The sequence below is a fragment of the Cardiocondyla obscurior genome, linkage group LG25 (genome assembly GCF_019399895.1).
Source record: "Cardiocondyla obscurior isolate alpha-2009 linkage group LG25, Cobs3.1, whole genome shotgun sequence".
NCBI lineage: Eukaryota > Metazoa > Arthropoda > Insecta > Hymenoptera > Formicidae > Cardiocondyla > Cardiocondyla obscurior.
The window spans coordinates 1,694,142-1,710,820 of record NC_091888.1 but is presented as its reverse complement, the minus strand read 5'-3'; the positions used below and the strand labels follow the sequence as shown (position 1 = coordinate 1,710,820).

The 16,679-nt window shown below is 44.4% G+C and overlaps 1 protein-coding gene across 3 annotated transcripts in view; it reads left to right on the top strand.

The window, feature by feature from the left end:
* Tn (tripartite motif containing protein thin) overlaps positions 1-15,531 on the top strand; it is a 58,598-nt gene extending 43,067 nt beyond the window's left edge. For 2 of the 3 annotated variants that reach the window (XM_070672358.1, XM_070672360.1), the window contains 9 exons: positions 199-461; positions 2,133-2,433; positions 4,156-6,052; positions 8,807-8,907; positions 10,854-11,372; positions 11,805-11,966; positions 12,893-13,049; positions 13,506-13,787; positions 14,072-15,531. In XM_070672358.1, coding sequence (XP_070528459.1) covers positions 199-461; positions 2,133-2,433; positions 4,156-6,052; positions 8,807-8,907; positions 10,854-11,372; positions 11,805-11,966; positions 12,893-13,049; positions 13,506-13,787; positions 14,072-14,503 — 4,114 coding nt within the window. In that variant the 3' untranslated portion in view covers positions 14,504-15,531. The remainder of the gene's footprint in view (positions 1-198; positions 462-2,132; positions 2,434-4,155; positions 6,053-8,806; positions 8,908-10,853; positions 11,373-11,804; positions 11,967-12,892; positions 13,050-13,505; positions 13,788-14,071) is intronic. The other variant, XM_070672359.1, reaches the window with a different exon arrangement.
* Positions 15,532-16,679: the final 1,148 nt, after the last annotated feature.

Genomic DNA, 16,679 nt, shown 5'->3' with positions numbered 1-16,679 from the left:
GACCTGGGGATATGTTTGCCGACGTAGATATTAATCACGCCGCGGTAGTAACCGCGAGCTTCGCAGTCGGCGCCCGCGTTATATCGGACTTAAGCGGGGAGTTGGTGCGGCGCGACGTTGTTACGGCGCAAACAAGTAACTTGTTCTAGTTCCACGCTGTGTTATTAACGTGCTTGTTTGTAATATTGTTGCTCGCAGGAGAACTTCGGCGGAAACTCACGCTCCCCCCGCAGCCAGGAGTGCTTCGTCGGACTCAAGCACCGGCTCCGAAAGCTCGGCAGGATCCGGAATACGTAGCACGGGCGCGCCGTTCACGGCCGAGGAAATGAAGCAGAAGTACCTGTCGAGAGCACCTCCGACCAGCACGACGACCACCGTCTCCACCGCAACCGGCAGAGAGTCGTCGAATACCGCCCCGCCAACTCCGAGAGCACCGTTTCAGAGCCGTTTTTTAGGCGCAGGTAATTAATCAGACGATTATCAACTCGACTCTCGAAACCCGTGGTTTCGAACGAGTTCCTAGTCGAGTTTAAAAAGTTGGACAATAGTGTGGTCGCTATCAAAAAAAAAAAAAAATATAAAAAAAAAATTACTCACTTTTCAGAGGGAATTATTTCAAACTTTAGTAAGAGACTTTTTATTCGTGCAACCGATCGCGGTTCTTTCCGTTGGGAATTATTTTTTTCTACGAAACATTTTTTTTTTAATTATTTTTTAAATTAAAAGAAAGAACAATCGTAGTTAAATAGACACGTTCAAAATTGACGGTGGTCAAAAGAATTGTGTGTAGAAGCACGCCGCAGCGAAGAGGGAAACAATGCTGCGAATAGCGATCAAAGGGTTGGACTCTTTTACCACACGCGCAGCGTAGAATCGTTTTATTCACGACACGTCCCAATTTCGTTGTGCGCCTATTACCCATTGTTTATACGAGGAGAATCGAGAGCACGTCTCCGCTTGCTTCGCACGCTAATCCCGCCTAGCGCACCTATTGTATTTCTCAGTGATCCGTCGAGCATCTCGCGGAAATTGGATGTACAGACAAATTTGCGTTTAACCTTCCTCCGCCTCTATTTCGAGGGACTTAATGCACACATAAAACTTTCGCAGTTCCCAGAAACGCAATAACAAACTCCAAGCGTCTTCAATACATAAAATTAAGTAAAATAATATTGCTGTAATATCGCTTAGATTGCCAATATTAAGGGAAATATTTAATTAAACGTTACATATATTCTTTTTTGTACGTTAATTATCTCGAAGATTTTTTTTCTTTTTTTTTAAACAAATTGGGAGCCGGAGGTTTAACGGAATCGACAAGATTAATTCAAACGAATATCGAGCCTGACGTAGGAGGCCTGCCGCGCGTGTTTGATCGCGGGAATGTCCACTGCAATCGCTCTGATGTCGTGAGGGATGCATGTAAAACGCTTTAGTTTATCAGCAGTGTTACGCAGCGCTGCAATTCGAAAATGTAACCGCGATGCTGTGCCTGTCGAGCGCGATATTCCAAGATTTGAACGCCGAAATTGGTGCCAACTGACAGGCAACGGTGCGGAGCGCGACACGATAATTACGTTATCCATTCAGCGCTCTTAGTTAACGCTGTCGCTTCGCTTTTCCGACACCGTGTCCCGGTTGTCATCTCTCCGCTCAAACCTATGCGTTAAGTCGGAGGTAGCGTATTTCGCTGTAGGCGAGACACGCAGGCGGACGTGGCGATATTCCGGTTACTACCTCTTGTTTCCGACCACCGCTGTCAGTTGATATGATCGACTCCCCCTTTTCTCGTTGCGTTTCCGTCAATCGCGAACACGTAGGCGACGAAAGAGGAAAGACAATCTCCTCCTGCACCTGAGATCGCATAAACGCACGTTTCCATGCGCCACGACGGATCCTCGCCGCTTTGCGATATCCTTTATCCGCGACTCTTCGGCTTGATATTAAAAGTTAATTCGATTTTCTCGAAATCTGTAAAATTTATAATAACTTAAATTAGGAAATTAAAATTAAAATTTATAAAGTACAATAATGAAGCGGTAGAAATTAATGCGTGTCAATGTCAATTAACTTTTTTAATTGCATCCAGTTTCGGCCTAGAATTATTTTGACACAAACTTTCGGCTTTTCAGGTAACCGTGCGGCACCACCGCCGCCGGTTCAAACGCCACGAGAAGAGCCACCAGCGAAGAAGAAGGAAGAGGAAGAGGACGAGGATGAAGAGACGAGTAGCTCTTCCGAAGAAACGGAGTCGGACACTGAAGAAGAGTCAGAAGCAGACGCTCATCCGGCGAAGACTGCCCCCGCGGCTTCCGCGACTTCTCAAGATCGTCAAAGAAGCGAATCTGCCATGGCACGCACCGACATCGGCCCGTTGCTAGCTCGCAGCGCCGAAGCCAGAAGAGGAAGCAAGGAAGACTCGCCTTCCACCAGGCAAGTATTTTTCAACTCTAAAAGCGAATCTGTACGATAAATAAGAGGCTTAATTTTAAATTAATATAATTAATAAAATATTGACTTTAATTTTTAAATTTATTTTTAAAGAATATAATAAAAAATAAAATTGATATTTTGTTTTATAAAATATTTATTCAATATTCAATTACGGGTGATATCACGTTTTGGAAATTTAATCAACGCACTTGACAATTAGTGCTTTTTCAAATCTGCACCGATGTGTTGATATAAAATACAATTGGAACCTACGTACGACAATGATTGTAAAAAGCATGGATTGCTCGGAATAAATAAAAAAAAAAAGGGAGAGGCTAAATGTAGGGAAGTTTAATAAAAACTTTTTATCAAACGTTATAGCACTCGTAATCGTAGAATCAAAAGTGCAAAATTAAATATGTAAAAGTTTGAATTTACGTAAAGTCTTATATTGCTTTTTATATAACGAAACTCAGCGAGTTGAACTACGACCTTCTTCTTTCTCCACTTGCCTTTGGCTATACGGTTTTCGGGCACCGGTATTATTCGTGTGAAAATTTCCATTTCCCTTTCTCTCGCGCTTTTTCAATTTTTGATCGAAAATCCAACGTTACACGTTCGCTCACGCTCGCAAGAACCGTCGCGGAGCTTTCGTTCGTGTGTAACCCGTGTTTATTTGCGCTCATTACGAAAACGGCAGCATCTCGTGCACACGCATCCAGACGTTCCCTCGCGTTCGGGAGCATACGAATGCGCTCACTCACGGCTGAGTTTCGAAGCAAGCTCGCTCCATTTTCTCTCTCTCTCTTCCCCGATGGTTGCAATCTTCTCGCTTGAAACTGTAGCCTAAGGAAACGAAAGACGGCTAGGAGAACAGGGAGAAGCTGTAAGTGCTCTTTCCTTTGCCCGCCCGGCGGTCTCTTTCGGCTTTTGTAAAAGAATCACGTGGCTCGTTCCCCATCGCGCCCGCTGCTATCAGAAACTTTTCACGTAGCGCTGCGGAAACTGATTAGCCGCTCAGTCTGGCGATGAATCGCAATACATTAGGGCGCGTAAATTCGGTCGCAAGCACACGTTCGCACTCGAGAAAAGCAGTCCACCTTCCATCCGAGAAATCAATCGATTTCTATTTTTATTAGCGAATCCTAATTGATTATTTAATTAATTATTAAAATATATTTCGCGCTTTTCTTTTTAAATGTAGACTTCTAAAAGTAAGATTTCTATTTTAATGTAATCAACGTGGACAGTTAACTGTTGCGCTTCGAATACGTTATCATCGCGTAATCGCCACTTACATATATTTCTTTTTTTTCTCTTTTTTTTTTTTACATGGTAACGGAACCGAATTAGACAACCGGACGTTGATTCACCTCGAGATGTATAGAACAAGATAAATACATAGATCACCGGAGCTCATTAATCGTACAATCTCGCGTCTCGATCCTAATGGAAGACGCGCGATAAGCTTTCCTAACAGCCAGTGGCAGTTAGGAAATAAACGTGACCCCAATCTCAAAGAGAGAAAGATTATCGGTGCCGGTGTGCTACATCGACCGATGAGTTGCGTTCTCGAGGACGCGATCAGGTCGGCACCCCGTAGCATCAACCCCTTTCAGTAGTAGTAGTAGTAGTAGTAGTGTAGTAATAGTAGTAGTGGTAGTAGTAGCCAGAAGCTTAGAAGTAAGGAGAGAAAGTTCCGATCGATCACTCGTGTCTCAGGTATTCGACGCCGAGGGGCAGCCCCGCGCAATCCGCGACGACGACGACGACGACGATGACGACGCCGAGCGGCGGCGCAATGACGACGACGACGTCGACGCCGGGCGGCTACACCAGCAGGTTCGTAGCTCACGTAGTTCACGGTCGTACGACTGCACATGTTGAGGCCACTTCTAATTCCAGTAACCCCCTCGACCGTGATCGTTCTAGGGCGATTAGCGCGGACGGTACCGACGAAAGATGCTCGGCCGGTCGCGTCGACGACGGTAACGTAATCGCGGATTCCGCTTGCGACGCCGACGCTGACGCCGACGTGGACGCGCTTAAATCGCAGGAGACGAACCCTAGCTCGGCACTAACGGACGTTATTACGGACGATCGAGCCACCTCATCCACCTCTTCCCACCGCGCGATTAACGAACCGGAAACTCTTTTCGGGGGTAGCCGCGACGTTAGTCGAATCGCGGGTGTCGCGCTCGAAGACGAGGACGCGTCAGTGGCGGGTCATTTCGGAGACGAGGTCTCGTTGATAGCCGCAGATCGCAGCCGCGACGAATTTACCGCGACTCAAGATAATCCCGACACGACGAGAAACGCTGCGGAGAAAGAGACGCCCGAGAAACGTCATTTCGAAGACGTTCTCAGTTCTTTTCAAATCATCGTGGAAGACGTCGATGCGCTTGTCGCCGAGGATACCACGAGTCAAGCTGCCGAGATGATCGACGATCGCAGAGATCGCTCGAGATCTAAGGAGCTTCACAGCGTTTCCGAATGTTCAAGTTCTGTCAGTGGACAAACGATATCCGACAGCGAGCTGGAGAGCGATTCCGAAAGTAGTTCCGAGGAAGAAGGAGACAATGACGACGACGACGACGAAGAGATAGACGAAGAAGACGACGAGTCTCGAGATGAAAACTGCAACGTAAAGAGCGAGAAAAAAGAGAAAAAGAAGAACGATGAAAATTACAATAAAAATAGTTCGAACGGTGATGAAAACAAAGAATCATCGAACACCGAGAGTGATGAAGAGACGACGGTACTGAGTATCAGCTCGAATATCCAGGGCGAAAGCAGCATGACGCCTGAAGACCATTACGAGAAAGATTTGAAGCGCCGGAGCGCTTCTATAATCGACGAGAGGAGCATCGAGGAGATGTTCGACGACAACGGGTGGGTGATCACGGAACAAGATCTAAATCAGGATTTACAGACTGAGTCGCAAACGGTGTCTATGATCCCGTTGGATTTTGAATCCGCAGTTGATCGCCCGCCCGAAGGGACCGCAGACTTCATCGGCAACGTTGACGACGCAGCGAGGACACGTATCGAAGAAATCATCCCGAGAATTGTCAAGGAAAAGTCGAGCAGTTTTGCGGATCTCTCCTCAGGATCGTTCGACAACACAGCGACGACTCCCCCGAACGAACAAGAGTCCGAGATTTTGCCGAGAAGAAGTCATGTATATAAACAGAGTAATCTGGGTACGAATGGCTGGCTGATTTCCGACGAGTCCGAGAGCGAATCCGATCAGGTCACCTCGCCGATTGAAGCCTCCTCCGGTCGAGACGTTAGTAAAATCGGGTCCGCGAGCGAGACGGCAGGATTCGACGGGACCGAAGAGAGCACGGGCGACATCGACGAGAATGGGTGGGTGATACTTAACGACGACGACGACGACGACAGTGATGACGACGTCGACGAAGCGCGCGTTGGGGATGGCAGTGCGCAGGAGAACACGATTCGTAGCGAAACGGCTGACCTCGTAAACTCAAAAACTAACATTGAGAACGGTCCGTTAGTCGCGAACGTTGCCACGCGGTCGAAGGGCACCGAGCAGGCAGGATCTAGCGAGCACGAGGAAACGCCCGGTGCCAGTATGAGTGTACCGATGCAAATGGTAACCACCGTCTTCTGTGTGTCCGTACTGTGTTACAGCGTTCTAACGAATCTGTTCCCTTAATCCGTCGTTCTCTCCCCGACGTTACGCAAATACGACTCTCCTTCTCTCACATTTTCGCTCTGTATCTCGCGTCGTCTCGGTTTCAACATTCAGGATGAAAGACCATGGACCGTGTACGCAGAAACTGACGGGACTGTTGCCGAGAGTAACGACGCAGCAGCTTTCCAAAGGAGACGCTGAAACTTTTATGCTCCTCGCAAAAATATTATTAGCTTCCCGTCACGCTTAAATTTTTAGAAAATAAATTGTAGACTGTAAAACATTTAATTCGTAGAAAAAAAGAAGAAAAATCGCCGCTTTTTAAAATTGTTTGACTCTTTTGCTGCTTGATTGACAAATGCGAGAGAATAGAGTTTGAAATCTCGTATTAATTAATTATTTAATAAATTATACGGATATTAACGAATACCATTACATGAATTCCGATTAATAGCCAACTAATTCTAATCAGATTTCAATTAATTTTCGAAACTAAGCACCTTGGAATCAAAGTGCATAATAAATCAATCGCATTCTATTAATATTATTACAATAAGAATTATCAGAGTAATAACGAGAAGACTGCTGCTCGAAACTTGCGCGTCTCGCGTCTCCTCCTGCCGACACCGCCGAGATGAATAGGTACCCGTCAATGGAATAATATTCACAAACCTAGCTGTCCAACCATCCTAATATGCAAACCTGCATTTTTTTTCTTTTTTCTGTACATTGTGATAATCGTAATTACGGCCGAGTGCCGCTGTTCCTATATTTGTTTCGATCCACGAAGCGTTACCTTGCGTCGCTCAAGTACGGTACCTTCGTGGTCGCGTTTTTGTCCTGTGCGTGTAAACGCAAGTGCACGCGTTGTTGTCGCGATATAGCGAAAACGATTTAATTCGCTGCTTTCCTGCCGAGCTTCTTAAAGTCATACCCGAGAGAAAAACGGCGCCGGACGGATCGGCGGCAGCGGACAACCCTCGTTTAACCGCGAAAGTTGACCGGCTCCGCACGCGCGACGTGTATCTATTATAAGTTTTTGTACTCTCTCCTTATAGTTATTCACTATACGTTACAGTTTGTCGGTGTGGTAAATAAACTGCATTTCTTTATAATAACTCGTATTATTTATTTCCCTCTCAACTGTATCCTTAGTATCGGCGCGCGATAACATCAAAGTGTCGGATCCCGCTTGCAAATCTTGTTAATAACACCGCCTTTCCTTCCCATGCCATATTTCACCTGTTGTTCCGAGATCTCTCTCGGTTTCCCGGAGTTTTCTTGTTCCCGATATCGTTTACTGTTCCCGTTCCACGTACGGCACCACTGAAACGCCATAGAGTGGGATACGATAAGTACGAGAAAACAAAATGCACATTTATTTATTACACTAACAGATTGTACGTTATAATCGCAACGCTATATCGATCGGCGGACATCGGTGGTCGGCAGAAGGAGACGTCAATTTGGATTCTTCGTGTGTTTCGAGCACAAGATTAATCTTATGACCCACTCGTTGCGATTTTTCATTACAGTTCAGTTGCTTATGGTATTTTTCGCAGATAATATGTGACTGTAAAAATTAAAATATCGTTAAATTATAATTTATGTGTTTGATATAAATTATATATTTTTTAATTAAAACAGCGACTGATTCGGCAATAATATTATAAATTGTACTCATTGGTTTGTAATGCGAAATTTATTATTGTATATTTATTTTGTAGAAAAATTGCCTTTTTATTCTTTTTTTTCTTTTTTTTTTTTTTCTTTTTTGACAAACCACAAGAGAAATATGGTCGAGCTTTTCCAATGTAACCCATACTACAAAAATGCATTCGCCCCGCCGAAATGGATTACTACATAATGTTAGGCGATATTCTTAGCACGTTGCACACCCCGCTCGGCGTTATAACGAATCGACACTGTCGAAACTTCGCAGCTCCTACACAGCCGTTTGGGAGAAATGTAGAGCCATCGATCCACGCCGCAATCTGATCTACCAGTTTCGTAAACTGGAAACTTCTTACTTCGTGACACGTCGGTTCTACCGATGCACTGGGACCCGACCTAATACGGGCGAAATACGAACTTAGTTGGGGGAGGGTTTTCAGTGCAAAGTCATACAAACCGGGCGCGCGATAAACTATGTTTATACCGAAGTTTGCGGACATTCATGAACTTTCTCAAATTCGAGCGAACCTACACAAACATTGTTTGACGCAATCCGAAAATTTCATCCGCATCGCGCAGTTTCACCCTTACGCAACACTAACTCCGCCCCGGGGATGTTAATTACAGTTTAATACAATGAGATTTACATTTTCCCAGTTATTTGTGGTTAATCAGCAGTAATCATTTACATGAGCTGTTATTGTACGTACACAGATGAAACGTTGTATTAAATACTGGGACGTTGTTCGACCAAATTGAAAATCAACCACGGAGCTTTATCCAAAGTCTGAATATTGCTTGTTTTAAACTTTGACATTTTTTTTTCTATCAGTAATTTAATTTAATTAATTAATTGATTTATTATTTTTTTAAGTAATTTTCGAATTACCCGATTATCTTGCAAGTATAACAGCTCCAATTTTTCAATATTAAACACGCTTCTTAATAATAAATACGCTTACGAGAATAATGTGCATGACGTACGTACGAATCATAGTAAAACACTTACCTTCATATTGACCGTAGTCATGTATACAGGATGTCTCGCGAATCGGTGATAAAAAGTGCGGCGCATCGGTGGTCCCCGATGGTTGCACTCATCCATGGAGCTGGAATCGAATCAGATCAGTGGCCGCTTCGTAAGCATAGACTCTTTTTTTTCGAATTACATCCGAAAGTCCGTAATGTCACGATCCGGCAGGTGTAACGACGTCTTCCGCCGTAAATTGCTCGCTGACGATAAAACGCTTCCGGCAAGTGTACAGACCACACTTCAGATGCAATTAGCGTAGAAATTAATTACACTGCTCTCGCAGCTTATCTTATTGTTACCTCGTTTAAATTAATATTCGAAATAGCTTGATGTAGTGGCGAATGATTTCTTTCTTTCTTTTTTTTTTTTCCACATTCGCAATAACGCTTGAAGAAGAAAGGCTCGGAGGAAGGCTGGGATTTCGCAAGGCAATGTACATGTGTGCCCTCATTATTTGTCGTTTGTATGCGCTATGTGATACCTTAAACTCAACCTGACGTGACGTTAAAGTCTCATACGCCCGCACATAACTTCCCGTACAATGATTCGAGACCGCAAGAATTTCGTGCGCCGTGGACAATGGATAGATTCGCGGACAATCAAATGCAAATCTCGTCCTCATAAGCTTAATCCTATAAACGAGATAGTGGTACCGGCACAAAGTCTACCAACATGTACGTGGAAAGCAGTTAGCCCCTTAACTTCGTTACTACGTTACCCCCGTACTCATTAGAGTATGCAATTTACGACGCGCCCGTATTATTGTGTCTTTTAATATTCGCGTGCAATGCGCACGCCGCAGTTTCGCATAAATAGCATTTCCTACGGGCGCACTCCGCAAAACAAGTTTAACGTAGTACACACGTGTAATTGGCAAATACGTCATTTGTTATTTATATATGGCCTACGCGGACTTAATCAGCGCGGTAATAATTTCGCAGATTTATTATAATAATAACCGTGTAATTTTGTAACGTGTAACGTTCTTTTTTTTTTTTTCTTCTTGTTCTTTCTTTTTTTCTAATAAACGTATGTACCTTTTTTGTCTTCATAAATGTAAAATGGTGAAATTGTTAGTAACGTGTGCAGTACTCGCGGTATAAACGCGCGACGCGCGCGTGAGCGAGCCGTTCCTTTCGACTGGTTCTATTGTAAAACCTTTTTTCAAAATAGCGCGCGATATAGACGTACTGCTCGTTCATGTTCGTCGATAAGCACTTTTGTTATACGATATTGCGTCCGTACGTGTTTGCACACCGCAGCATACACTATGCGGCACGCACTGAAATAGCCCGATGCGAAATCTCACTCGAAAATACAGCCACAGAGAGGTACCATTCGCTCTCACGATGGTATCGTCTTTCTCGCGTGCGTGTCGGGGTCGCGTACCCTCCTATGTCCGGGGTGTGCCGTTACCTAAAATCTACTCGAATTTACCCGGAACAATCGCGGTCCAGCTCGAGCGAGAAGACCCGAGCCACTCGCAAGTTCTCCCAGATAAATTGACCGGCGGAAAATAAGAAACTGGAACGGCCGTATTATTTGCGATTTATTATTTGCCGGTTAATATTTAAGAAGTTCGTGTAATGCTTGAGAGGCCCCGAACGATTGCAAAAGCAAATTAACCGATGTACTTCAGGGAATAGTCATGTTACATCGGGAAATCGAATTCAATTGCTGTCGTGACCGTTCCACAATTAATAACGGGCACGTTATGCTTCTGGATAGTCTACGAGTCATCTGGCGATAGCGACGTACAGAAAAATTCAAACGGAAATATGTACACTGCTCTTGTATCTGCTTAATTATCCTACTTCATAATACTTTGTTGTAAATGTTATTATAAATGTATATATGTCGAATAGAAGATTGCTCTTGTATGAATAATTACAGAACTTTTCCGGGATATATTGTACCGATAAATTTTTTTAATCATTTACATAAAATTATTTTTGCAAGAGTATAGTAATTTAATCTCTCTTAATTACCGTAAAGAGAATATAAGATTTCGATAGCGAGTGAATTGACCGCGCTGTCCGCCGAATGTTTCAGGTTCTTGAACAAGAGCAGAAGCCAAGCGGCGATGATGGCATCCCGCGAACGAGAACGTGAACGCGATCGCGAACGCGAGAGGGAACGCGAGAGGGAACGTGAAAGGGAACGCGAGAGGGAACGCGAGAGGGACGTGGACGCGGAGCTCGACTCACCGCTGTCGACAAGATCGCGCTACGCAGCCCTAAAGGAACGCCGACAACGGTTGGCTCGTTCCAGGAGTTCGCACAATTTCGGCGGCGACGACCTTGATCTGGACGAGGAACCACCGTCGCCCACCACCCAGTCGCCGAATGCCTACCTGGCGGCGAAGTACGGCGCCGGTTCCGAGTTGGCACGTAGTCGCAGCACCCATGCTCTGAAGTCGAGAGAACCGAGTCCAGAGCGCGATCGACCGGGAACGGAGAAAGACGGCGCGGCTTTGAGCTCCTGGGCCAGGTACCTGAAGAGCAAGTACGGCAATCGCACCACCAAGGACAAGGAGCCGCCCACCTCGTCCTCCACGATACCTTCGTCGAGGTAAGCGGAAATGAAATTTTCAACCGCGTAAATGCAGCGCGAGACAGCCGAGAACGAATCTAATCTCTGAAACTCGTCGGTGTTTCACATTTGTTATAAATAATTGAATGATGAAAGCTCCGCGCGCGAGTGTGCTAATTAATTATCTATTTTCCGCATAATGAATATAAATTGCTCGTCACGTTGCAAGTAGTGTAACACACAATCACGTACGATATCAATAAAGCTCTAATCGCATTGTATGCGTAATGATTCCGAATATTATACGCCCATTAGAATCAATATAATTATTAGGTACGTCATCGTATCCATAATAGATCACACCAGGGCGCGAGCTTAATATTGTTCCTGGGAAAAGAAACAAAAATGCTTATCATATATTAACTAATTATCAGCTGTGATTTTATACAAACGTCAATATGATGTTCGCAGCACTAGCGCGGCGTCACGGAGGCTGTCGTTGGGCTTGCCCCTTAGGCACACTGGGCAAACATCCTTCGAATCTTCTGACGACGACCAAAAAAACCCGTCAGGCTCCCCCACGTCCCCTACAGCAGCTCCCGTTATACCCGCGGCAGCAGGTTCCTCCACTAGGTGAGTCTTAATCACATTATGCGTTATATAAGGACGGTAAGAGCACAGAGGTGACATAAAAGCGCATCTCGAGCCACTTACATAATTGCCATTACATTACAGAAGAGGCAATGGAAACATGAGACAAGACATATGAATTCTTCTTCTCTATATAACATATACATGCATATATATATTTTTTTTTCTTTTTTAATTTACAAATGCGATAGAAATTTACACCGTTTTTCTTACCGCGAGATTTTTTTTCGGAAAGCGTTGAACGCGAGCCGCGTAGTTCGCTCTTAGTTTTTCTGCTCGATGCCGGCGAAGCTCGCGCCCGAGAAAAGAGGAAGCAAGTTTCGCAGTTCATAGAAAAGATGGGATGCACTACCTGTTAAAGGGAACGCATGAGACTTTCTAAATATGCCACGAACAAAAATGCGCTTGAAAACTGGAGGGAGTCCGTCGGCGGACACGGCGTGGAGTCTGGCATTGCAATCAAAACACTTTATCCTCGTTATCCGTTGCGTTGCTCTCCCCGGGACTTCTCGCGCGGCCCATAATTCTCGAAGATCTACCGCTGTTTCCGCTGGAGTGAAACATCGCGTCTCTCTTGAAAAGTGGATTTACGAAAAACATTCCTCTAAGAACAGCGCGCACAATGAAGATACAGAGCTCCACTATATCCGAGTTTGCTTCTTTCTCATTTTCCCTCGCGCTCGCTCTCTCTTTCTCTCTCTCGCCGCGAACTTTTCTTAACGCAATAGGGTTTCGGGGTTCGTGTCAGATGAAAAATAACTGCGTTTATCACGTAAACGCTTGCGCGTAACCGCATAATTAACCACCGAGCGGACGGTTTCCACGGGGAGGGAAAGCTATAATCGCAGGAAGATTGGAAATCCACGTGTAATGAGCTTTATTGACCGCTTCGTTAATTGATTCTCCAGCAATGGACGGAGGAGTCATTACTTGCTGAAGCGGCGGCAGCTGTTTAAGTTCGGGATGCGGGGGAGCGAAGCCGGATGCTTTACCTGGCCGAGAGGCCTCGCGGTCGGCCCGGACAACTCCATCGTCGTGGCCGACAGTTCTAACCATCGTGTTCAAGTAAGTCACTTGTCTAATCTCAACATCGATCCTGGAAATCCTCGCGATTGAAATATCAAATAAAAATGAAATAAAACTTGATCAAGGTTTACACGGAATTGCGGTTTTCTGACGGTGAACTGTTAGTCGCGATAAAATTACGAAAATATCATATTAAAAAAAAAAAAAAAAAAGAAATCTTATAAATTGAATTATTTCGCCGTTTAGCGAACTTGTTAAATTCAATATTGACGCTCCGATAAATCAATCGCATCGCTTGCAGTAATAACAGTTAACTTAAAACGAGCACGTAAAGCCGAAGTACGAGAGCTTTAGAGTTTTACGGGCGGTAGTATCGATAATCGTAAATAAGAGTACGGGAGAAAATTTCTGGTCTCTATAGTTATTGCGGTCCGCCTCGGACCGATTTTAATATTGGTCCTTGATGTAAGCGACCGTGCGCCGGTGGGTCCGCAGGTATTCGACAGTAATGGAAGCTTCATGAAGGAGTTCGGAACGTACGGCAGCAGCGAGGGTGAGTTCGATTGCCTCGCCGGGGTGGCCGTAAACCGAATCGGCCAGTACATCATCGCGGACCGCTACAACCACAGAATCCAGGTGCTTGATCCGTCCGGCCGCTTTCTGCGAGCCTTCGGGTCTCAGGGCACCGCCGACGGCCGATTCAATTATCCGTGGGGCATCACCACCGACGCCCTTGGATTCATCTACGTATGCGACAAAGAAAATCATCGCGTGCAGGTACGTGCTCCGACGCAAAGTCGAATCGACCGACTCGGCGAATTAATTGCCACTTGAAAGTAGCGTTGATTAACATCAGTCTCCCTTCTCGCAAATATTCCCTTCGCGGCGTGTCGATAATTTAATTATTTAAAATATCCGAGGTACGGTAGAATGGCAAAAGGGCGGCCGGGAAGCGCAGCTCCGTAAATTTTCATGTCTCGTAGAATTTTAACGATACTTAAAAGCACCGCGCTCCGACACCAGTATTAATGGTATTACCCGACTCGGAATGTCGCTCGCAGGTATTTCAATCGGATGGCACGTTCGTGGGCAAGTTTGGCTCGTGCGGCAGCGGACGCGGTCAATTGGAACATCCGCACTACATCGCGGTGAGTAACACAAATCGGGTGATCGTCAGCGACGGCAACAATCACCGCGTGCAGATATTCGACGTGAATGGCCGCGTTTTGACGTCCTTCGGCTCGGAGGGCTCAGACGAGGGTCAATTCAAGTTCCCGCGGGGCGTCGCCGTGGACGATCAAGGCTACATCGTCGTCGCCGACTCCGGCAACAACCGCATACAGATCTTCAGCCCCGACGGCACTTTCCTCAAGTCCTTTGGCTGCTGGGGCAGCGGCGATGGCGAATTTAAAGGTCTCGAGGGAGTCGCCGTTACCTCGACCGGCAACATCGTCGTTTGCGACCGCGAGAATCATCGGGTCCAAGTGTTCTGAGTTCGTTTATTAACTTAATTACGTTTTATTTAGCAATGAAATTCTACTCTTTTGCTAAAACGAGCACCCGCGTTGATGTTCGCGTTTATTAATGCTGTTAATGATAAGAGAATATTCAAAGGATGTTTCTAAACGACGTCGTACAATTTAAGTGGCAGAATGGACATTCGCGACATTTGAAGTTTCAAACAACTTTTTCCGATTAGATTTAAACATTAACGAAGTAGTTTTGTCTTTACTAATTTTATGCGTTTTCTGATCTATTACTGTTACGTGAGCGAATTAAAAAAAGAAAAAAAAAAGAAAGAAAAAAAGCTTGGAAATTCTGACGATTATTCGTCGTCTATCTGTTCGCTTTACGATCTTTGGAATCGATGGCGATGCAAACGAAATTGGCAAGATGGAAAATGATATTTTCTATTTCGAGCTGATTTCGTTATTATCAAAATTTCTCGGACAAAGCAATCTCAATACTCACGTGTTTCTAGTTGCGAAACACGTAGATCTGCCATTGCTTTTCTGCGGTCTACCGCATTCGTTTCTCGTGTCACTTTGACGAATATTGGATTCATATACTCGGCGCACGACGCGATATAGAATGAAAGAAATATCGGAACGGACGAAATGGTAGAGAGAAAAGCCTGAAAAGAAAAAAAAAAAAAAATAGAGCAGCAATCGTATCGGCGAACCCAACGACGCGTGAATGGAATCGCTTCGCTCGCTCGGCAGCGAGCGATCCGAATTCTCCGGGAAAATCTTGGATCACGGTCGATTCTCCGGTCGGCAACTTTGAAAAATACAAACACGGCCGTGTTTGCCTTTCCTCCCTATTCTCACTCCTGTTACTTCCACCTTTTTATCTCTCTCTCTTTCTTTTTCTCTCTCTCTCTTTCTTTTTCTCTCTCCCTCTCTTCTTCTCTCTTCATACACGCACGATATCCGAATGACTTAATTTAATTTATATGCAAAGTGACAGTAAATAAAGTTTGTACCGTTTGTATGCTTTAAATAAACTGTTGCAGAAAGGAGACGGCGAATAAATCTCTTCCGGACCATTCGCCTTTTTAATTTTCGGGTGTATTATTTTCTGTGGAAACCGTCCGGATATTAGACTAAGTTAGAAAGGATTATTACTTCTGCACTATGAATGCGATCGTTAAATTTAGCGGTTCGCAAAGTCTTGGTTCTCGGCAATCCACTCGAGAGAGCGATGAGCAGTTGGAAGTTTGTCTTAGCATCAATAGGAGCCCTACAAGCAACTTCCCCAACGTATCCTAAGATCATTATTTGCCCGGATATTCCTTAACTCGCCGTAATCGTGTTACTCGCCATATCTCAGTCCAGACTACAATATTTGGCAATCGGATTAAGTCGGCTTTCGAAATATTTTACTACCATCAATTACGGCAATTACTCACAACGTAATCTAGCACTTTGTACCTCTAATTTTCTATATAATTTCTTTAAAGTATACAGTTCTTTCCCACAGTTTACCGAACACTTTATTACAGCATTTTATTCGTATCGTTTCAAAGTATTTTTGAAATTATTAACGAGATAATAATCTAAGATCGATAGTGTCCAAACGCTTGAAGAAGATTCACAAGGAGAGAAGCAGGAGACCGGGAAAAAGGGTGAGCTAGGCGAAAAGGTGAGTAGGGCAAGTGAAAAGTAAGTGTGAGTCAATAAATATATAATTTATTAAATGCAATGTGATGAAATGGTGTAACAATAGAGGGGCGGGCGAAACGGCGATCGTTAATAATCGCCGCAAAGGCGGACAAGAGATAATACGCCACCCCCGCCCGGCGCCCCCCCGGAGATCGGAAATATAGATAAAATATTTTCGTTATTATTTACAATATTAGTCGAACGTTAGTCAATAAATAATAAACAGTGGCATAATTCCTTTATTTAATAATATAATTTAATTATATATATTTATATATTTATATATATAATTTATATATATAATTTATATATATAATTATATATATATATACATATATATTATATATTACGCTTGCGATAATAAAAATATTACAAGAGATGGAGCCTTTACCGTTATTCGTTTCCGCTAGTAAAATCTAGCACGTACGTACCACATTCGCGCGTCGTTCTCGTTTCGAAATCCTCTGATCTCGGGCACTCGATTTTCGGATACTCGATTTCGAGT